At 44.9% G+C, this 23,012-nt stretch overlaps 1 protein-coding gene across 4 annotated transcripts; it reads left to right on the forward strand.

Annotated features, from left to right (window-relative positions):
- Window positions 1–9,498: 9,498 nt before the first annotated feature.
- Window positions 9,499–21,270, forward strand: SLC25A51 (solute carrier family 25 member 51). Of its 4 annotated transcripts, XM_084898789.1 has the most exons (4): window positions 9,499–9,638; window positions 14,955–15,077; window positions 16,075–16,216; window positions 17,587–21,270. In XM_084898789.1, exon 4 carries the CDS (start codon window positions 17,629–17,631, stop codon window positions 18,520–18,522), a length of 894 nt encoding a protein of 297 aa, XP_084754915.1. In that variant the 5' UTR covers window positions 9,499–9,638; window positions 14,955–15,077; window positions 16,075–16,216; window positions 17,587–17,628; the 3' UTR covers window positions 18,523–21,270. The 4 variants fall into 4 exon arrangements, 3 of the variants coding, with proteins under 3 accessions (XP_084754915.1, XP_084754913.1, XP_084754914.1); XM_084898787.1 differs by lacking the exon at window positions 16,075–16,216 and having other exon boundaries at window positions 9,500–9,638; XR_014796302.1 differs by lacking the exons at window positions 9,499–9,638; window positions 16,075–16,216 and adding an exon at window positions 9,674–10,116.
- Window positions 21,271–23,012: the final 1,742 nt, after the last annotated feature.

A 23,012-nucleotide genomic window follows, 5' to 3' on the forward strand; every position in this document is an offset into this window, starting at 1 on the left:
GAACATGATAATGAAGGAATTTGTGGTATGGCACCCAGCACTTAGGTTGTGCCTCAAGGGGTCCAGAAAAAGGGAAGTTACAAGTTACTCTGACATTCCAATGATAGGCTATCGTGGATGCAAAAAGACAGATAGGCTCAGTTAAGATAAAGGTTGACCTTGTCAGTGAAGATACTGGCCTAGAATGCAACTACCCAGCATAATTGCTTTAGTTCAAGTTTCATTTCAGACCATCCTTTGTGGTTACTTTCGGACTCTGGGTTTGCAAGACCGCCATGCAGGCCTCCCCTGAGCTTGTCAGGTTCGCATGTGGCCCCTTTCGTCCACAATATTTTACTCCTATTTTTCTTTTTTATTGAGAGTATTACAGATATCTCCCATTCCCCTCCCCCATCGCCCCCCTCCATCCCAGGATATATTCAACTTTAATTTAGTTAACTTATTCAAGTTTTTGTATGACAGCTCTGCAGTGAACACCTTTGTCCTTAAAACGTTATCTGTCTTTCCGTGTGTATTTCTTCCTTAAGGAGAAAACTTTAGAAATGGTGTTACTGGGTCAGAGGCTCTGGCCTCCAGAGAGACTAGTCTTCTTCCACACCCACGTCTGGGAGTGCCCTTGGTTACCTTTGAGGACAGTCAGCAACTGAGACTTCCCTTAACACGGGAGGCATGAGCTAAGCAGTTTCCTTTTCTCAAAGACAGTCCCCCAAGAAAGAAATCAAAGACACCCCGAGTTCAGGCACGGGGCTGAGGGGCAGGACTGGAGGCTGCCGGGCTGAGCTTGTGGGTCTGTCCAGGATGCAGGGCTCTCGGTGCTGACACTGGGATGGTCACCTTCGCTTCCCGCTCCTGGCGTGACCCTGGGCAAGCCCTTTCGCCTCTGAGGGTGCCGTCCTGGGCTGGGAGCCCGGGGAGGGGGAACTCAGGGAGGGGCAGAAGGAGCCCTGCCCCCTGGAGTGCAGGAGGCGGGTGAGAAGAGGAACAGCTGTCACCCCTGGGAGAGTAGGGGAGGCCCAGGGTCACATCCTAATGCCATCCCTTCCAGCTGTGTGACCTGGGCAGGAGCAAAAGTCTTCTGCTTCCTCCACTCTGACGTGGCAGGAGCCCTCCTGGGGACATTGTGAAGCTACACGGGGTTATTGCAAAGGCCGGGCATGGTGTTGGATGAAAGCCCTCAGCTTCTTTAAGCTGCGGTCAATGTCAAACGGGGTGAGAACACGGTGAATTTTCACAGGAAGGAGATTTCAGAGGAAAGAGGGTCTGGGTTCCCAGAAGGCTTTCGGCAGGTGAATTGTAGGCTACAAATTAAATATGCCCTGAGCCCCATGAGCATGTCCAGAGTAAGGATCACAGATTAAGATCTTTCTCCTTTCTGGGCCAATGTCCAGAGCTGGTCTCTCCATTCCCTCCACTCCCCTTACCTAGGCATCTCCCAACTTTGTTATTTAAATTAATGCTAATACACTGCAGTTATTTAAATAACAAGCATATGTTGTGTTAACTGTTTAAATAATTACTTTGGTTGTTTATTACAATATTAAACCTATTTATTGTTCTTATTGTTTAAATATCTATGCAGCGTCTTTATTGTTTAAATATTAAACACATAGGGCATTAATTATTTATTGTCCGTCTCCACCCGCTAGAATGTCACTAGAAGGCAGTTCCACACAAGCAGGGACCTAGCAGAGCTCCTGGGACATAGTAGGTTCTCAGTAAGCCCTTGTGACCTGAGGCACCAATGGCAAGAGCCCATTCATGGCCACCTGACTGTGTGCACCTCACCGTGAGCCTGTACTCGGCTCCCACGATGGAAACTTCCCTGTGCAGGTGAGAAATCGAGGCTCAGCAGGTGAAGTGACTGCTGGGAAAAGCAGAAGTTAGTGGAAGATGAGACAGAGGCCCGAAGACCAGGACACAGGCTTTATCAGAGGAGAAGGACCCTGCCGGGCTGCCTTGCAAAGGAGGAGAGCCCACGTGCAGGGGGGAAGGCGCCTTTTGAGGGGAGAAAAGGGAAGGGATGGGGCTTAGGGTACTCGGCACACGCTGATTGGTGGTTTCATATAAGGCACATGATTAGGCACTTAGGGACTTAGGAATCGGGGGCTTAGGGTATTTGGCAAGTGCGGATTGGTGGTTCAATGTACAGTCCATATAAGGTGCCTGGTTAGGTGCTCAGGAATGTCCAGGCCACAGGTGCAGGTTACGTCATACGCAGCCCATCAGTTGGGGAAGGGAGGATCTATCAGTTAGATTTATTGGTAGAGGCTCCTGATCCGTATCTCACTCCCCGGAGGAAGGTCACAGCCCAAGTGAGCAGGATCTAGAGAGATCCCCAGGAGCAGAGAGAAGGGGACATCCAGAGCTTTAGGGGAACCAGTCCCTGAGCTCCGTTGCCCCCTCCACACCAACCAGGAGAATCAGCCTCCCTCCTGCAGGATCTGCCATCTTGGGGGGCCTCCTCGGGGACTCAGAAGTGGGAAATGGAGATCTTGAGGCTCAGAGAGAGCAAGGGCTTTGACCCAGGGGCACAACCAGGAAGTAGATCTAAGGTTCAAAACCCAGGTGTGCTGACCTAGTTCAGTGTTTCTTTCTTTCTTTTTTAATATATTTTATTGAGTTTTTACAGACAGGAAGGAAGATGGATACAGAGTTAGAAACATCAATCAGCTGCCTCCTGCTCACCCCCAACTGGGGATGTGCCTGTAACCAAGGCACATGCCCTTGACTGGAATCGAACAAAGAACCCTTCAGTCTGCAGGCCGATGCTCTAGCCACTGAGCCAAACAGGTCAGGGCAAGTTGTGTTTCTAGTTCAACTCGTGTCTAGGTGCAGCTCGCTCCATCGTGAGGTTCATATGTGCCCCACGCCCTTCCTCTGGGGGTTGTAAGTCAGTGAGTTTTGGGTGGGTGCCGGGAACCTTTATTTGTAAGACGCAGCTCAGGGGTGTCGTGTGTGAGAGAGTCTTGGGAAAGGACTAGCCTGCCTGCTGCCCTTCAGCCAGATCTTTTTCCCAAGTTCAAGGCACCAACTACTCCAGTGAGCTTCTGTTCTCAAAAGCAGTGGCAGTGGTGGCGTCCCCGCCCCGCCCCTCGCTAGGTACTAAACGTGAGCACGTCACAGGGCTGCTCTGCGTACACACAATATGTGAAAACCAGAGGAAACAGCTGCCATGCAACTGCTTGGAAAACCCAGAGGATTGTGCAAATGTTTGCTGTTGTTTCATTGACTTGGCCCCGACTCGATAAAAATGTTTGTATTTCACAAGTATGTGTCACTTTGGTACAAGTAAGGTGTCCCATGATCCCTCCCAGAGGTCAGCCACAGTTCTGAGCCCTGAAAGCTACCAGGGGCGTTGGCCCAGCCTGTCGGGGTGCCTGGGGAAAGGCAGGGTGAGAACAGGAGTAAGGTCAGGAAGAGTGAGATGCCTGGGGTCTCCTTTCTCACACACCCCTTCCCACCCCACGCTTTTCCTAGCACCCACCTTGTTTACACCCTCGTCGCCGTGCCTTGTAGGTCCTCTTCCAGGCAGCCTTCCCTGATTGCAGCCAGTGCACGTTCCCTCCGCTATGGACACGCACAGTGTTGCAGGCAGCTGGCACAGCACCAGGTGTCTGACCGAACCCGGGTTCAGCAGCCTCGGTATTTGGGTTCCGGGTAGGAAAGGATTCAAAGCCAAGACCCACACCGTAAGAAAACATGTGCGGGGTAAATTGCAAAGGTAGAAAAGGTAATTCCTAGAAGAAATGGGCTTAGGAAACAAGTGGCGGAGGTAAAGGAAGGGCCCTTGGAGCCTGGGAGAGAGGAAGGTCATGGTGACTTGCTGCGTCTGGGGGTCGTACGGGAGGGAGAGCGCACTGGGTCCTCATCCTGAGGGTTTTAAGGATGGAGATTGTAGGGGAGGTCCCCCGGGGGTGGAGGGGGGGGGGTGAGGGTAGGAGGGGAGATCTCAATAGAATATTCAGCCGTTTCCAGGTGCCCATTCAGGGTTGTGGTCTCCACTGAGGGATTGGCTGGTACCAGGGAGTCATTATTCAGAGGCGGCTGGTTTTGTTGCTTATCTGGGCCCGGAGCTCAAACATAACTGAGGCCCAGATGTTATCTTTAGGGAGGAGAGGTCAGGCCCAGCCATGTATAGTCAGCCTGGGGGCGGAAAAAGCCACCCTGGGGCGAGGTCCCACCCTGCAATGGATTGTCCCTCGCTGGGCACTGGGGGGCTTTCCGGGAGGATGACCTTCTCCGCCAGGCCCTGCCCTTGCTCAGCTTGCGTTGGCCCAGCTGCCCACAACCACAGTGCGTGGTGTGTGCCTGTCTCAAGCACCGATGCTTTTCCCTGGAGGACTGGACCGTTCCTCTTTGGCCTGCAGACTAACTCATGTTCCCCAGCCCTGCAGGCTCCTGTGTTTCAGGTGCTAGGTTATTATTGTGGGTCAGGAGATCCATGGAGAGCCGTTGTTTCCCAAAATTACCTCAGACCTGCCTGGGGCTGTGTGAGACGTGGGCAGGCCAGGCGGCCTCTCCCCTGGATATTCTGACTCCGCAGTAGATCCGCTTTGGGACTGGAGATCTTTTTTTTTTTTTTTTTTTTTTTTTTTTTTAAACCAAATTTCCAGTACCTAGAATCTAGCTTTTAAACCTTTAAAGTACATACAAATCACCCCGTGACCTTGTTAAATACAGACACCAGTTCGGGCCAGGAGGAGTCAGTTCTAACAAGTTCCCAGGTGATATCTAGGCAGCAGGTCTAGGATCACAGCTGCTGGGACGAGTTGAAGTGGTTCTTTTTTTTCTTTTTTCTTTTTTTTAATATATTTTATTGATATTTTACAGAGAGGAAGGGAGAGGGACAGAGAGTCAGAAACACTGATGAGAGAGAAATATTGATCAGCTGCCTCTGCACACACACCCCCCACTGAGGATGTGCCCACAACCAAGGTACATGCCCTTGACCGGAATCGAACCTGGGACCCTTGAGTCCGCAGGCTGACGCTCTATCCACTGAGCCAAACCAGTCAGGGCCAGGTGGTTCTTATCTCTAGGCACCTTGGGACACCAGGATCTAGTTCGAAACCTCAGCACACCTGGGGAGCTTTCAAAGCATACTAAGGTCCAGGCCCCACTGCAAACGAATTCAATCAGAATCGCTCAGGTTTGGTTTGGTTGGTTTGGTGTTTAAAGGTTCCAAAGTAACTCCGATGTGAGACAGGGTTAAGACTCATTCCCCACCAGTATGAAAATAAATTAATGAATAAATGGAATAGACCCGTGATCGGCAAACTGTGGCTCTCGAGCCACATGGGGCTCTTCCACAAAATACCATGGCCTGGGCGAGTCTATTTTGAAGATGTGGCATTAGAAGAAGTTTAAGTTTAAAAAATGTGGCTCTCAAAAGAAATGTCAATCGTTGTACTGTTGATATTTGGCTCTGTTGACTAATGAGTTTGCCGACCACTGGAATAGACCTTCTCTCAGGCTTGTGGGATAAAGCCCTTGACTGGGTTAAATATGTGGATCATGGGTGTTGCTAGATCAATGTGAGTTTGAAAATGGGTAAAGGAGAAAGGGAGCGTGACCTGGAGTTCACAGACCAGTTAGAGGAACAGAAGGAATTCAAGGACGCCCTGGGGGAGGGGGCAGGGCTGACAGTACAGTGCGGGGGAGGGGGAGTGAGGTAAGGGTCAGGGAAAGCAGCAAGAAGCTCTGTTGTATGTAAAAGGTGAACAGCAGGCAGGACCTTCCAGGCACAGAGGGCACAATGTCCTCAGTTTGTGGGCGTGTAGAAGAACGCAGCAAGCTCAGGGAAGGGATCCAGCAGTGCTGACCTCACGGCTGGAGCCTGGGGACCTAAGGGGAGCGGCAGAGATAGGCCCAGACTGGGAAATGTGAGCCGCTGGGAAAGGAAAGTCATTGACCCCTCGGAAGGGGAAGACCTAGGATGACCTTATCTGGGCAGAGCGACTCACAGCAGCAAGACTCCACTGACAGCTTGCGTAGAGCTGTTTTTGTGGACACAAGGCCCATGGACACAACTTTCTAGAAAGCATGTGAGGGGAGAAGAGGGGAGGGTGCTTAAACAAAGATCCACCAGCAACATCATCCCTTTTCCCAAGAACCCAGACCCTCTCCACTAGTATTTTGTTTTGGCAAGTGCCCCTTTTGCCAAGCACTGAGTTGGAAGGCCAGAAACAAGTCCGACAGTTCTGCCCTAGTGAGGCGGGTAAAAAAAAGGCTTTCCAGAGGAGTAGGAAAAGGGTCTTGAAGGTTAAATAGTTGAAAGGGGGAAAGGTTTAAAGAACACAAGGATTTGCAAAACATTGAGAAACGACATGGCTGAAGCACAGAAGGTGGCTGGGAATGAGGCAGACTGAGAGGCAGAGGGGCCAGGACACAGACGGCCCTCACGCCAACTTAAGGAATTTGGACTTATTGGACAAGCACAAGGGAACCATCGGAGGTTTTTAGTCTGAGGAGTGAGATGATCAAAGCTGGGGTGGAGAATGTAGTCTGACTTGGAAGCTGGTCTTTACTTATATGTGGAATCTAAAAAACAAAATAAGCTGAAAACCGGTTTGGCTCAGTGGATAGAGCATCGGCCTGCAGACTGAAGGGTCCCGGGTTCGATTCCGGTCAAGGGCATGTACCTTGGTTGCGGGCATATCCCCAGTAGGGGGTGTGCAAGATGCAGCTGATCGATGACTCTCTCTCATTGATGTTTCTAACTCTCTCTCTCTCTCTCTCCCTTTCTCTCTGTACAAAATCAATAAAATATATTTAAAAAATAAAAAAATAAAAAATAAATGAAAAACAAAATAAGTGAACAAACAAACTCATAGATACAGAGAACAAACTGATGGTTCCCAGGTGAAAAAGGGGTTTGAGGACTGGGTGAAAAATATTAAAGTGTTAATAAGTACAAATTGGCAGTTACAAAATAGTTATGGGGATATAGAATACAGCATAGGGAATACAGTCACTATTGTAATAACTATGTATAGTGTCAGTGGTACTAGACTTATGGAGGGGACCACTTTGTAAGTTATATATCTAACCACTATACAGTACACCTGAAACTAATATAATATTGTCAACTGCAATATTATTAAAAATTAGAAAAGAATGTGTGGATGTGGACAGGGAAATGGAAGGTTAACATCATGATGAAGCCAGAATCTGAAAATAGCAGGTTTTGGTTTCCAACATTCACATACTAGTGCCAAAGAAGAGCCGGTGACGGGCCTGTGGGTGTCTGACAAGGAACTGAGGCTGGAGGGGCAGAGGACCACTGTGGCCTGCAGCATAAAAGAAACAGGCTGGTCCTAACTGGTTTGGCTCAGTGGATAGAGTGTCGGCCTGCAGCCTCAAGGGTCCCAGGTTTGATTCTGGTGAGGGGTATGTACCTTGGTGGTGGGTACATACCGGTGGGGAGTGTGCAGGAGGCAGCTGGTCGATGTTTCTCTCTCATTGATGTTTCTAACTCTCTATCCCTCTCCCTTCCTCTCTGTAAAAAAATCGATAAAATATATTAACCCTTTGCACTCCGCTGTCCCCTCTCAGGGGACATCGGAATTCTAGCATATCACTCGGATGTCCCCTCTCAGGGGGGACATTGCAGTTTATTAGTGATTACGGGGAATTGAGTTAATTCAACGCATGTGTCCACCGCAAAGTAGCGTCAAGTAGCTGGTAGCCAATGTCCAGAATGGTTTGGAGTGCAAAGGGTTAAAAAAAAAAAAAGAGCAGACTGGCTCAGCTCCAGGCAGGAGTGGTCCTGTGGGCCTGGCCTCTCCCAGTGGTGTGTTTAATTCCATCTTTTCCTCCCTTTCAGGTTATAACCTTTCATTCTAATTTGAAATGAATTATTTACGCTTATGAACATGCTGGATGCCTGCCTGATTTATTTATGTTTCACTTCCTTACATCTGAATAGGAATTCACACAGGACAGGGCAGATACAATTTTGAGACAAATGCCCCTCCCCAACTGTTGCCTGATTAATCATTCCAGATTGCTGCGTGGCCTTGCCATTATCCTGTGGAGTCCAATATCTATCTCTGCGCACCAATGACATGCCAGGTGCCCATGTCTGACAGCCAAGATTGGCACTATCAGACCCTGCCACCAGACCTTTACAATCTTATCTCCAGTGCCATAACTTTCTCCAGGAGTCCAAATTCCACCCGTTCACCCCGCAAGACCCAGTTCCAAAACCTCCTATCCTAGGACACCCCTCTATTGAGCGGAAGGGCCCCTCATGCTTCTGAATTTCCAGCGTCTTTTGTTTTTATATCCTTCGCTGCACTCCAAGCTCCCCAGGAGAGCTTGGGGATGGACAGTGGCACACAGTAGGTACCTCAGCGGAGTGTTTGTTGAAGTTGGGTAGCATGGTCTCCCACACCCCAGCGCCAGCAGCTGCCCAGACAACATGTTGGAGGCAATATCCACAAAGCGCTCTTGGGGGAGGTGGGCAAGGAAAGTGCATCCCCTGAGTAACCTCTTCACTCCAGGGGGGTTGCCTATTGGCTACCCCCGAGCAAAGTGCATGCACTTCACATCTTGGATGAGCCTCACCAAGGGTCTCTCTCCAAACAGACCTCTCAGGTTTTCTCCCACCCCTCACACCTGCTGTGTGCGTCCTTTCACAAGTTAGAACCAGACCACTATTTCCCCTGCAGTAACTCTGACAAGCTCTGGGGGAGTTGCATGCAAGGCAGGCGTGACTTTTCAGACAGGGCTTTGGGCCTCCGGGACCAGTGACTCGCCCAAGGTCACTCCCAGTCCTGAGTGTCAGGACTATTACCTAACCTAGGCCTCTAAACAGCCGGTGAAGCAGATAGAGCCAACACTTCAAGGTTTCTTTTTTCTTTTTAAATATATTTTATTGATTTTTTACAAAGAGGAAAGAGAGAGGGATAGAGAGTTAGAAACATCAATGAGAGAGAAAACATTGATCAGCTGCCTCCTGCACACCCCCTACTGGGAATGTGCCTGCAAGCAAGGTACATGCCCTTGACCGGAATCGAACTTGGGACCCTTGAGTCCGCAGTCCGATGAAACCGGTTTCGGCAACACTGCAAGCTTTCTGAGGTCAAAGGGGAACGGGTTAAAAGTGACTTATAAGCTCTAACCTAAAGCACACATACTGTTCTGTGAACTGTGGTATCGGTAGCTGTGAGGAGGCCACTCCATGGGTTTATGAACCCAGGCTAGAAAGGGGGGGTGAGGGGGGCAGGTGGGGTACTTTCACCCGCGCCCGCTTCCCAACAATCCGCTCCTACTGCGCGCTACGGGGAGCGTTGGCTGTTTATGGCCCGGCAAGGCCACCGTACGGCGCCCAGGGTGCGGCGCTCGGGCTGAAGAAATCCCGAGGCCTCCGGACTAGATCGGGGTGATGAGTGACACGCTACCTGCCCCGCGGCGGCGAGCGTACTCTTCCCGGAGAAGGTCGGCATCACCTGACTCTCGCTATTTTAAAGGAGGGGCGTGGCCGCAGCGGAGGCCTCTCCCTCACGTGACCCGACGCGCACGGCGCAGGCGCGGCCCATCGGGGTCGGTCAAGGTCTGCGCCTGCGCGGGCTCGCTCGCTCGCCGATCCGGCGGCCGGTGGCTACCGGGCGTGGGGCCGGCGCCCACGGCGATGGGTGAGTGCCAGCAGCCGCGGCGAGGGGAGCACGGGGTGACTCTGGGCCTGTGGGTGGAGGGTGTGGGAGCACGGAGGAGGGGTGAGGGGGCGCCCTGTCCGGGCCCTCTGCGCGCTCGCATTGCATTCTCCCTCAGCCCCCTGGTCCCCCGGCGCGTGTTCGGTTCTGCGCGCTCGAGGTTCGCGGCCCGGGCCCCGCAGCGAGCGTTCCCCGCGGACGGGACTGCGGGTGGTTTCTTGGGGCGCGCCCCGCGCGGGGAGGTGCCCGGAGCGGGGAGGGCCCGGGAGGGGCCGCGCCCTGCCCGCGCCCTGCCCGCGCCCCGGGAGGAGGGCCCCGCCCTGGGGTCTGGGATCGCGGGACCCGGACTCTGCTGGCCGTCGGAGACGGAAGGCCGGGGGGCATTCCTGTCCAGCCCTCGCCCCCTCCCCCGCCCTTCCTCCCCTCCTCACAGATGGGCCCCACGGACGCCTGGGAAGAGGTGAGTCCAGTCACACAGACAATGCTTACTCTGCGACAGACACCATGTTGCTTCGGGCGGTGCGAAACCCAATGTGCAAAGAAGGTTTTTGGGGGCGGAGGGACGGTGGTGGTCACTGTAAATCTCTGTGCTGGGCGTTTGGTATGAAGCTCAGCTGGATGGCGCATGCCGGTGCCTCAGCTGTAGTTAACCCTTTGCCCCTAGGCAGCTAGCGATCCACAGCTGGTCTTACAAACACCTGTTTCTCTACCTGCGAGCGGGGAGGCCCTGGCGGATTGGGTAGCGACCTGGCCACATTGAGCCTCCTCTGCTCTCGCTGTGAAAGGATTCCATGAGCCGAAACCGGTTTGGCTCGGTGGATAGAGCGTCGGTCTGCGGATTGAGGGGTCCCAGGTTCGATTCCGGTCAAGGGCATGTACCTTGGTTGCGGGCACATCCCCGGTGGGGGATGTTCAGGAGGCGGCTGCTCGATGTTTCTCTCTCATCATTGATGTTTCTAACGTTCTGTCCCTCTCCCTTCCTCTCTGTAAAAAATCAATAAAATATATTTTTTAAAAAAGAAAAGAAAGGATTCCATGAGATTAAGAGGGGCTAGGACTGGTCCGGCTCCCTAGTGGTTCAGAGCACAGGTTAGGCATTTGGGAGTCACCCCTAGTGCATCTCGGGGACAAATCACAAGCTCTGACCTCTAGGAGAATTGGACTTGTCTGGTCTCTTCTTTGGTAGGTTAAAGTAAGCTCAGAGAAGTGGATTTTTTTTTTTTTAAAGTTATAAGGCGTTGCTTTATATTTGTAGTAGCAAGATAATGTTATAACTAGGACTAGAACCCAGGCTGATCTTGTCCTGAATGCAGAGTCAGATCCGCTGACGGGAGCTCCCATCCTTTGAGAATGACAGTCGCCTTCTCCACGGTTTTGCACAAAGACCTTTGTGCCGGGATCACCTCTGGGTCTTGTTTATCTAAAAATGGGCTGTAAATTTAAGCGGGAGTATTTAGACTTTACACTGTTTTCTTATGCAACAAGAGTTTGACACTTGCAGTTGTTTGAAAGTCAACTTCATTAACTTCACTTCCTAATGGTGAGATAGTTTGAGTGTTTTAGGGGAGTGTGTGACAATGATAAATAAATTTTGCAAAGAAATTTAACCATGTTCATGGTATAGATAAACATAAAAATTCCAAACTTCATTTCCCCAGAATACTGTGCACACTGTCCTTCTGTTGCTAAGCTGAGAGAGACCCTGTTTACACCACCCTGGTGTGTAGAATGAAACTAAAGGGAAAGCTTTCAATCTATGAAGTCTGGGTTTCATTCCATTCCTTTTTCCTGTGTCTGGGCCTGTAGGTATTGTTTTAAGGTGAAATAGTTTAGTACATTGCTTAATAAATGACTAACTTCTGTTAGCCACTGTTTTCTGCTTAAATAACAGTCCTGCTATTACTAAGAGTCGTTACAAACTGGATGAAATAACTTTAATTTGCGGAATTTTAGAAAGTAATGCTAGTACCATTTCAGTAACAATTAAAAATGAACATGGACAAAATATTGTACAGATGCACAAATAAATTGGTCTGTATTATCAAGGAACATAATACTGTTAAATAGTTCGTAAGTAGCAACTTTAGAATTTAAAATACATTGTGTTCAGTATGTACAAGTGAATTTGTTTTCATTCATAAATTGTCACAATATATTGTGTAACTATATGTACACTAGAGGCTGTAAATTTAAGCGAGTGGGGGACTCAATCCCTCAGCCTAGCCTGCACCCTCTCACAGTCCGGGACCCCTCCCAGGCTCCACCTACTGGCTTAGGCCCCTCCCTCTCGCAGTCCAGGTCCCCTTGCTCTCTTACCGCCTCGCCTGTCTGCAGCCGAGGTGGGAGAGGCTCCTGCCACTGTGCTGGCCAGTCCTGAGCCCGGCTTCTGGCTGAATGGCACTCTCCCTGTGGGAGCGCACTGACCACCAGGAGGCAGCTCCTGCTTTGAGTGTCTGCCCCCGGGTGGTCAGTGCACTTCATAACAACCGGTTGTTCTGCTGGTCATTCTGCCATTCAGTCTATTTGCATTTTAGGGTTTTATTATATAGGTTTAATCAGAATATTTTTGTTGATTATAATGTTTAGTTCTGAAACTGGAAAAAAAGCATTACATAGATGTTTGTAAAGCATTAATTTGCTAAGTTTTAGTATAGTACTAATAAGAATTTTTAAACTCATGTCAGTTAGCTGAAACAGTAAGAAGTAAGGATATTGAAGATTAAGTAGTCAATGATGACCAAACTCTAAACTCAGCATACTTCTTCTCTAGCATCTATAATTTTTTTAAAAACCCAAAACGTCATTGGTTTCTTTATTGGTTAAGAACACTAAATGCAACAGGCAGAAGGTCTGTTTAAAAACAAATTAAAAGGCTGTGGTTTTGTTTTTTGGTTTTGTTTATTTTCAATTCTCTTGACAGATATATACATACCCACAAAATAGTGTGTGAAGGGAAACTCATACATAAAAAGTTGTATCCTGAATGAATTAAGGGAAATAGCTATTGAAACAGGAATTAACAAAGTCAGCAACAGATTAATATTTAAAAGCTGAGTCTACAAATACTGTACAGCACAATGCTATTCTATATAAAGTATTAAGAACTGCTGGATATGAAGGAGGAAGTCTAGATTTTAGTAAAAATGCTTTTCCAGGAAAAAAAAATCAAAATGACACAATCACCCTTGTGCACTGCTGGTGGGAATGCAGACTGGTGCAACCACTGTGGAGAACAGTATGGAGTTTCCTCAAAAAACTGAAAATGGAACTCCCATTTGACGCAGTAATCCCACTCCTAGGAATATATCCTAAGAACCTAGAAACACCAATCAGAAAGGATATAAGCACCCCTATATTCATAGCAGCACAATTTACAATAGCTAGGATTTGGAAACAGCCAAGGTGCCCATCAGCAGATGATTGGATCAAAAAACTATGGTACATCTACACAATGGAATACTATGCTGCCATAAAAAGAAGGAATTCTTATCATTTGCAGCAACCTGGATGGAATTGGAGAACATATATATGCTGAGTGAATTAAGCCAGTCAATGAAAGAAAAACACCACATGATCTCATTTATGGATAATAAGAAACATTATAAACTGATGAACAAAATGATAGATACAGAGACAGTAAAGAAACAAACAGACTGCCAAATTACAGCGAGGAGGGGAGGGATCTATGGGGGAGATAAGAGATCTACGGAAGGACTTGTATGCATGCATATAAGCATAACCAATGGACCCAAAACTCTGGGGAGAGGGCATGTATGGGAGTGCGGTGATGGGGGGGCGGGGGGTAGGAGATTGGTAAGGTATGTACACATATAATACCTTAATTTAAAAAAATGAGGAAAAAAATTAAAAGAGGTCAATGGGGGGAAAAAACAAACACACAGTCAGATCAAGGAGGGTATCAGAATGTCAACATCTCATATTTGTTATAGAAAATTCTTTTTATCCAGAATGGACTAAAATTTCAGGCCAGAATGGACACTTTGAACATTTCTTACTCTATCCATATAAAGTTCTCTGTTTCTTTCCCCCTCACCCTGTAATTCAGCATGAGCCAGTAAAAGGATGGCTGCTTTTGGAATTGGCTATTCTGGTGATGGTGTTTGTTGTGGTGAGAATGTCATAGAACCTGGGTACTTTATGCTCATATGACATGACTGGCATCCCACTGTGTGCAAAAAGCTCAGCGAACCTGGCTTCCCACTTTTGCTTCTTCCATTGATGAAGGTCAGCTGGAGGAGGGTGTATTTGTCACTGAACCTTTGAGACTGGAGGACAGTTTCCAAATATCAGGTTCCATTCCTGCAGGATCTTTCCTGTGGGCCATGAGAAAGATGTTTTTCTTCTGAATATAAAGAATACGATATGACGCACAAAACCAAAACAGGCGTGGACTCTGAAAAAGAGTGAATATACAGTCATCCCAAATCAAAGCCACTATGGAGATGGTACAGATTGTGAGGCGACCATCAAATCACAATTCTCCACAGGATATCTTAAAAAGTAATAAAAGTTTTACTGAAAGGAAAATGCATGGCCTTAAAATTAGGAAACAAAGAAAAATAAGTGTCTAACTAAAAAAAAAATAATAATAATTTAAAAAAATAAAGGTAGACAAAGCAAAAGAAACGTGATAATAAAAAGGGAAATTATAAATTGGAAAATTCAAATGCTGACTTCTTTGTCAAGATGAAAAGAATGTAAACTAGATAAACTGGCTAACCTGCTAGCCCTGGCTGGTGTTGCTCAGTTAGTTGGAGCTTCGTCCTGTACACTGACAGACAGCAGGTTCAATTCCTGGTCAGGGGACATGCCCGGATTGGGAGCTCAATCCCACAACCCTGGCAGGAGGCAGCTGCAGGCAGCAACCGATCAGTGTTCACTCACATCAATGTTTCTCTCTCCCCCTCTCCCTTCTCTCTCTAAAAATCAATATTAATATTTTTAAAAATAAAAGACTATCTTGCTCAAGAAAAAAGGTAATATGAGTACACAAGTTAGAAGTATTTTTTTTTTAGCCCTAACCGGTTTGGCTCAGTGGATAGAGCATCAGCCTGCGGACTGAAAGGTCCCAGGTTCAATTCTGGTCAAGGGCATGTACCTTGGTTGCGGGCATATCCCCAGTGGGGGTTGTGCAGGAGGCAGCTGATCGATGTTTCTAACTCTCTATCCCTCTCCCTTCCTCTTTGTAAAAAATCAAATATATATATATTAAAGTATTTTTTTAAAAATAGAAAGTGCTTTATGAGACTATAAATAAACCAGGATTTTTTTTTAAAGGAAATCCAGTTATCAAAAAGACTTCAGAAAAGAGAACCTAACATCCATTAACAATGGAAAAAATTGAAAATGCTACCAAAAAGCTACCATTCCTCAAAACACCAGGCCCAGATGGTGTCACAGGTAAATTTGTTTTGTTTTTATTTAAGTACAGTTGGTATACAATGTTATATTAGCTTCAAGTGTATAATATTCAACATTTATATACCTTACAGTGTGACTGCCTCACTAAGTCTGGTATCATGTCACCATGCAAAATTATCACAATATTATTGACTATATTCTCCTTCTAAAGGTGAACATTTTTAACTTTGAAGGAAAATATAATCTTGATAAGATTTAAATTGTTCACTATCATAAGGAAGGAAAAATTTCTTTTTACAAAGCCAATGAAACATTGACACCTGAACTTGACATGATAGTAATAAATTGGAAAGTTGTCTATGTTATGAATAGTGATGTGAAGTTTTAAAATAATAAACTGTGGCATTTAGCAGTACATTAAAAGAATATTTCACCATGGCCAAATCGGATTTATTCCCATATTACAAGGAAGAGTAATTACCAAAAAGCATGTTAATAATAGTTTATCCTTGTTGAGCACCTGTTGTGTTCTAGACTCCTCCGGGGTGCTTTCTATGTATTTAACTCAGTTAATTAATCAGCCTATGAGGTAGGTAACATGCTGATTTTATAATGAGGAAATAGCCATGGAAATGTTGAGTAACTTGCTGAAGGTCACACAGTAGCTATGTGGTGGAGCCAGGATTTGAGCCCAGGCAATTAGCTGTAACTCTTACAAGTTACATGGGTTCTGCCTCCAATATCCACGTGATCATCCCAGTTGCTTCTTACAGAGTTCAAGGTAGATTCTTGATTTAGTGTTTGTGGGAAGGAGTAAAAATGGTTGAACTTTAGTAAAACGGGAATAATATATATTTCCTTCTCATGTTTGAACTAAGAGCCCTATTCTCAGTTGATCATTAGTACTAGAAAGATGGAATCCATTTTTTAAACATGGTTTTTATTGATTTTTAGAGAGAGAGGAAAGGAGAGTGATAGAGAGAAACATTGATGAGAGGAATATCAACTGCTGTCTCCTACACGCCCTTTCCTGCAGCTCCGGCATGTGCCCTGACCAGGAATCGAACTGGCCTGTATTAGGACCCGATGGAACGGTACTGTCGGCTGAGTTTCACTCTAATCTCATCCTGCAGGGGCAGTGGCACTGGTCTGGTTGTAGTGTGGAAACAGCCTCAGAGGTACTGCAATTTGCCTTTTGTCTCGTCGGTCTGACTCTGTAGGCCTTTTGTAGTCCTGATTAGACCTCATTATTGTCACTAACTTTTAAAAACAGAGTTGAATAGATGGAAATAATTTTTTTTTTTAATTTTTATTTTTAAAAATATATTTTATTGATTTTTTACAGAGAGGAAGGGAGAGGGATAAAGAGCTAGAAACATCGATGAGAGAGAAACATCGACCAGCTGCCTCCTGCACACCCCCTACTGGGGATGTGCCCACAACCAAGGTACATGCCCTTGACCGGAATCGAACCTGGGACTTTTCAGTCCGCAGACCGACGCTCTATCCACTGAGCCAAACCGGTTTCAGCTAGATGGAAATAAATTTAATTGAAAAATGTAAGAAAGGAAAATACAGTGTTACTATGAAATTAGAAAATATAAATCATTTTAGCTTTTGATATGTATATTGATAAAAATAGGGTTTTACTATGTCATTAAGTGAAGAAGCATATGAGAAAAACATAAAATCTATTGAGTGAAAATGGAATCCCCTAAATAAAGTAGTACGAAACAAACAAGTATTGTTGGTTGTTTTCTTCTGTAACATTTAAAAAAAATTTTTTTTAATTGATTTTTTACAGAGAGGAAGAGAGAGGGATAGAGAATTAGAAACATCAATGAGAGAGAATCATCAGATCAGCTGCCTCCTGCACCACCCTTACTGGGGATATGTCTGCAACCAAGGTATATGCCCTTGACCGGAATCGAACCTGGGACCCTTGAGTCCGCAGGCTGACGCTCTATCCACTGAGCCAAACCGGCTTCAGCTGTAACATTTTTTTTTATTGATTAATAAACACTCCCTCTCTCTTCCTCTCTCTAAAATAAATATTTTTAAAAAGTTATTCTGGAAGCCAAGGAGCTTTTATGTGGATTAATATTTGTGGTCTTAGAAATTGAAACAAAGTTTTAAAATATTAATTTACTTTAAAATAATGATAAAATCATTATATGTTAACATTTTCATGAAAAATAACTTGTTCAAAAAATTGAGAAGAGTGTGATTTACAGTTTTGCAAGTTTCTTTTAATGACTGGCTTAAAAGCTAGGTTGGGTCTCATCTGCTTCTGCATTCAGTCTGTTGTACTACAATAGTAAGTTCTTTTGGTTGAAGTATATGCAGAAAATCCAGCATCATATCGTATGTAGTTGGAACAAGAAGAACCTCCAGGAATCCTCGGAAACACTTGGAGAACTGCTAACCTATGAGGGGAAATGTAATAGTGGCCAGAAATTGGAGGAAGGTTGGGGGAAGAGGGGCGGGAAGCCATGTGTTTTTAACACTGTTTTTAAAGGTTTATCTATTGTCATTTTATTATTTGTAGGTTAAAAAAAATCCTTCATGAAGAAGACAGATCTTAAGCTACATGATGGATTCAGAAGCGCATAAAGAGAGGTCGCCAATCATAACATCTTCAAAACAAGATATATCACCTCACATCACAGATGCGTGTGAGAGGAAACATTATTTGTGTGGCTGCTGTGCAGCTTTCAGCAACGTAGCGATCACGTTTCCCATTCAGAAGGTCCTCTTCCGGCAACAGCTGTACGGAATCAAAACCAGGGACGCAGTGCTTCAGTTGAGGAGGGATGGATTTCGAAACTTGTATCGCGGAATTCTTCCCCCATTAGTGCAGAAGACAACTACACTGGCGCTTATGTTCGGTCTGTACGAGGATTTATCTTGCCTTCTCCGTAAGCATATCCGCTCCCCAGACTTTGTAACCCGTAGCATGGCAGCCATACTCGCAGGGACAACAGAAGCAATTTTCACTCCATTGGAAAGAGTTCAGACACTGCTTCAAGACCACAAGCATCATGACAAATTTACAAACACTTACCAGGCTTTCAAGGCACTGAAATGCCATGGGATCGGAGAGTATTACCGAGGCTTGATACCTGTTCTTTTCCGTAATGGGTTCAGCAACGTCCTGTTCTTCGGCCTCCGGGGCCCCATCAAGGAGCACCTGCCCACCGCAACGACCTACAGCACTCACCTGGTCAACGATTTCATCTGTGGAGGCCTGCTGGGCGCCATGCTGGGAATCCTGTTTTTTCCAGTGAACGTTGTAAAAACTCGCATGCAGTCTCAGATTGGTGGGGAATTTCAGTCTTTTCCCCAGGTTTTCAAAATAATCTGGTTAGAACGAGACAGGAAACTGACAAATCTCTTCAGAGGTGCCCATCTGAATTACCACCGGTCTCTCCTCTCTTGGGGCATAATCAATGCAACTTATGAATTCCTGTTAAAGATTACATGAGAGAAATAAAATTAAGTGCCATGTACCTACTGACTAGACCTTTAAAGAAGAATGTAGTTTGGCCTCGTTCCTAATTGGCCAATATAAGTTGGTGTGGAAAGTTCAGGGCACAATGAATTATGGCAAAGCTGTTTTCCTTAAGCACCAACAAATTCAGAATAAAAGGTTTGAGTAGAAAAATTTAAGTTTTTTTTTGTTTTGTTTTTTAAAATATGTTTTTATTGATTTCAGAGAGAAGAAGGGAATGAGAAACATTAATGATGAGTAAGAGTCATTGATTAGCTGCCTCCTGCATATCCACTACTGGGGAGCCCGCACCCAAGGCTGGGGCTCCGCCTGGGAAACGATGCTCCAAAACTACACCACAATGGCCGGGCTGTTTTGTTTTGTTCTAATTACCTGAGAATTCTGGGCTGATTGCTTGGTTAATAGTTGTCTATCTGATGGATGGTTTTTGATGAGGAAACTAATAGCCAAGATAGTCTTTTGCCCCAAATCTCTAAACCCTTATTAAAACATAGTGGCCACGACCAGCCAGAGAAAAGGATCTTCGGTCCCCTTGAATTCTCAGGCTTGCTTTTATTACTCCATTTCTTGCTTCTCTCCTCTTAGGAGGAGTTGCAAAGTGTAGTTTGCTAAACTTAAGCATATGCACAAGGAGCAGGACAAGGAAGAAAGCTTAATAAGTGTAAGCTTTTCTGTTTAGGCATGGTAGACTCCAGCAGCTAATGAAAGCTCCATTTGCTTTTTAGATTTGAAAGCTTTCTGTTTAATTCTAAATGTGACCTTAAAGCTGTCCAAAATATCCCCATGTTACTTTCACTTATTTCATTGCCAAAATGTGGGGAGACTTAAATTTTGTCATAGGCATTTCATCTTATTAAGTTTCATATTAATTATGTAAAGATCAAACTCTCTTTAACTCAATTTCTTTGAGTTATTGTTGCCAACTTAGCAAACAGCTTTGGGGTTTTTTCCCCCCTTTGGGTACTAGTTTGTCTTATTCAAATATTCTGTTCTCTTGAAACTCCTTTTAGAAAACACTTCCATAAAACTTTATTTTGAAAGTCTATTTAATAGAATCCCAGGTTTTTATTTCTGGTTTCTCAATGTTTTGTCAGGGGGAGGGGGCACTCAGGATAGCTTTCACCTCACAATGTTAGCTGTCTTTTTTTAATTTTAATTTAGTTTTGGAAATAAATACTCGCATTAGGATTTTTACATTTTGGGAACCCAATTTTACCATTTTTAAAAAATATATATTTTTATTGATTTTTTACAGAGAGGAAGAAAAAGGGATAGAGAGTTAGAAACATCGATGATAGAGAATCATCTATCAGTTGCCTCTTGCACACCCCCTACTGGGGACGTGCCCGCAACCAAGGTACATGCCCTTGACCGGAATCGAACCTGGGACTTTTCAGTCCGCAGACCGACGCTCTATCCTCTGAGCCAAACCGGTTTCGGCCAATTTTACCATTTTATCATTAAAACAATTTGAGAGGATAAGATCTAAATAAAGACATTTGAAAGGTTAATTTTAAATTTCTAGTCTTTGGTAATAGCTGGATAGATTAGTCATCTCTTATTTAACAAAATCGTATTTGTCAAAGGAATTAGATTTTAAAATATATTTTCCCGATAAATCAGTCAAAATGATTCATACAACAGTTGAATGATTAGTAAAACCTGAAACATACTAGAAAGGTGGTTTATTTTTTTTAAAACCTACATCTATAAATATGTAGTTAAGATTGCTTTCCAGCATCTGGCATGGCAGAGTAGTTAGGGTTCTTACTACCAGTTTTTCATCAGACTGGGTAATTGCATATGAAAATGTGCGGGTAATGACCAAAATAAAATCAGGGTCTCAATTGGTAGCTTACTCAGTTTCTGGGCCAATAGTCCAAAACAGATGTTTACCTCTACATGCAGTATGGCTGGTCAAATAAAATGAACGTTCTTCCAACCAAAAGGATTAGGAAACATAATCAAGCATTTGTTAGGCAATAATCAAGCTCAGGAGATTTACACAGCTCTGCTTGACAGTGTTGTGCTAAAAATGGCAGTTTACTTTAATATATTTTATTGATTTTTTTTTATAGAGAGGAAGAGAGAGGGAAAGAGTTAGAAACATCGATGAGAGACATCGATCAGCTGCCTCCTACACACCCTCCCCTCCCCAACCCTCCCCACTGGGGATGTGCCCGTAACCGAGGTACATGCCCTTGACCGGAATCGAACCCGGGACCTTTCAGTCCGCAGGCCAACGCTCTATCCACTGAGCCAAACCGGTTTTGGCAATGGCAGTTTACTTTAGCAACCAAGGTGCAGATGTCAGGATTTTAGAAAAAACTGTCACCAAATAAATATGAGTAGTATCCTTGGGCCTGTCAAAGAGTCAAGAGTGAGGACTGGAAGCAGTTCTTTCAGAAATGAAGACATTGGCACTGTGGTGCCTGACCCTCATCTGTGTGAGCCCTGAGCACTGCCTGTCCAGGTGCTCAGCATGTGGCAGGGGTGTTGGCCTGGGGTCATGCTCTGGCCCTGGGAGAGGACTCCATGAGCCTTTGGTTCCACTGGGCTTGCTTTTGTCTATACACTCCATGCAGGTGGTAGAAATCTTAAGTTTTAAAGCACTTTGTAAAACACAAGTGAAGTGAGAATATAAAGGAGGATGTTTTGGTTTCTGCTGTCTCAAATATGTGGTGTTTACAAACAGTAAATGTTTTTAATGGTTTTAACTCATACTTTTGGATTTCTTTGTCACCTTTTACAGCTTTTGAAGACCAAACTGCTACATTACCAGGGATGGTTCTTTGTTGTCCTATAGACTTCTTAAATTTGACAAAAAGTTTAACAGAACTTGTAACCAACAGCTTTGTCTGAACTTGAAAATAAGTCAAATTTATGTTAACAAGTAAGATTCTACCTACTGTTTTTACCTTCAGTGTGAATTAGTACAGTAATTCTGAAAAGGCAAATATGATTGATTAACTATTTGAAAAGCTTTAAAAGTGGCCCTTTCTGTTACATATATGTGACACAGACTGCTCATGAGCACAGGGCACTTCTGGTCTTGCCTCCTATATTCATGTCTGATGTTATGGATTCCATGTTTAACATACGTAGAGTGGTATGAGCCCTCAGGACTGCACCACAAACTAAACACAACCTCTATATGATGGGAAGTTCGTGTATCTGTTTCATTTGTGTTGGAGATAAAATTGATGTTGTTTGTCTCAATAGTCAATATTCATCTTATAGTTACATAATCACCTATATATTGTGAACTGTGCGGTAAAACAGAATTGTGTACATATAATCATTCTTTGGAGACCTGAAATTCCCTAGCTCAATTACAGTGGTAATACTCAGAAGGCTGTGCGAACGTGTGAGCGAATAATGGGTGGCAGACAGGACTTGTGAAATGGGATCCGGAGGGCTTCCTGGCAAGCCAATCATGTTGACCAACACTGGTGCAGTGTGGATCAAGTACGGAGCATGAGGGGTATGCGGTCAAAGTGAAGGCGAGATAGGAGGTCGTGTTTGAAAAAGACTTGATTTCTTCTAAGTGAAAATAATTCTCTTGTTTTCTCATGCGTATAAATGCATATCAAAGACTTGAACACCTATTCTTACATTTGAGACTTTTTAATGCTGTTCCCCCCCCTTAATATTATATATTTGCCTAAATGGCTCCCAAAGTATGGGGCAATCTCTTCAGTACATGTTTCCGTTTTTAAAGTTTCATTAAAGTGGTTAAGCACACAAAGCTGTTTTTGTTTGAATTTTGTGACTGTGAGCTTAAATGAAACCGTTAAATGTTTCAGAGTCAACATGCTTCTTTTGGTAATTCTTTGTGGAATAAAGTTTTCTTATGTCCATTGGTCTTTTGTGGTTGGGTTAGTTACTAGCACATTTCCTTTTTGTGTGTGTGGTAAATTGAAATTAATCTATTAGTGTTTTGTTGATAATGCATTTAGCCACGCTATTTTGGTTATTAGTAACTTCCCCTGGGGAACAAGAGGAGTTCCAAATAACTTCATTTTTCAGATAGCTAAACTGCAAAGTATTTTGATCTTTAAAGCTTTTCTCAAGTGAAATTTTTTTTCTACTGAGTGTAAAACTGTCTTGATATATTCAGTTGGCCAGTAATTTCTGTTGTAATCATATACCTTTGGGTCATGCTTACCCAGACTAGATGGTCTAAATCAGTGGTTCTCAACCTGTGGGTCGCAACCCCTTTGGGGGTCGAACAACCCTTTTACAGGGGTTGCCTAAGACATCCTGCCTATCAGATATTTACATTATGATTCATAACAGTAGAAAAGTTAGTTATGAAGTAAGCAACGGAAATAATTTTATGTGCGGGGGTGGGGGGTGTGTGTGTGTCACCAAAACATGAGGGAAGTGTATTAAAGGGTCGTGGCATTAGGAAGGTTGAGAACCACTGGTCTAGATGTTTGTGCGTTTCAGGATTTTTCTAT

The sequence above is a fragment of the Pipistrellus hanaki genome (genome assembly GCF_964339955.1).
Source record: "Pipistrellus hanaki genome assembly, chromosome: 11".
Classification (NCBI taxonomy): Eukaryota; Metazoa; Chordata; class Mammalia; order Chiroptera; family Vespertilionidae; genus Pipistrellus; species Pipistrellus hanaki.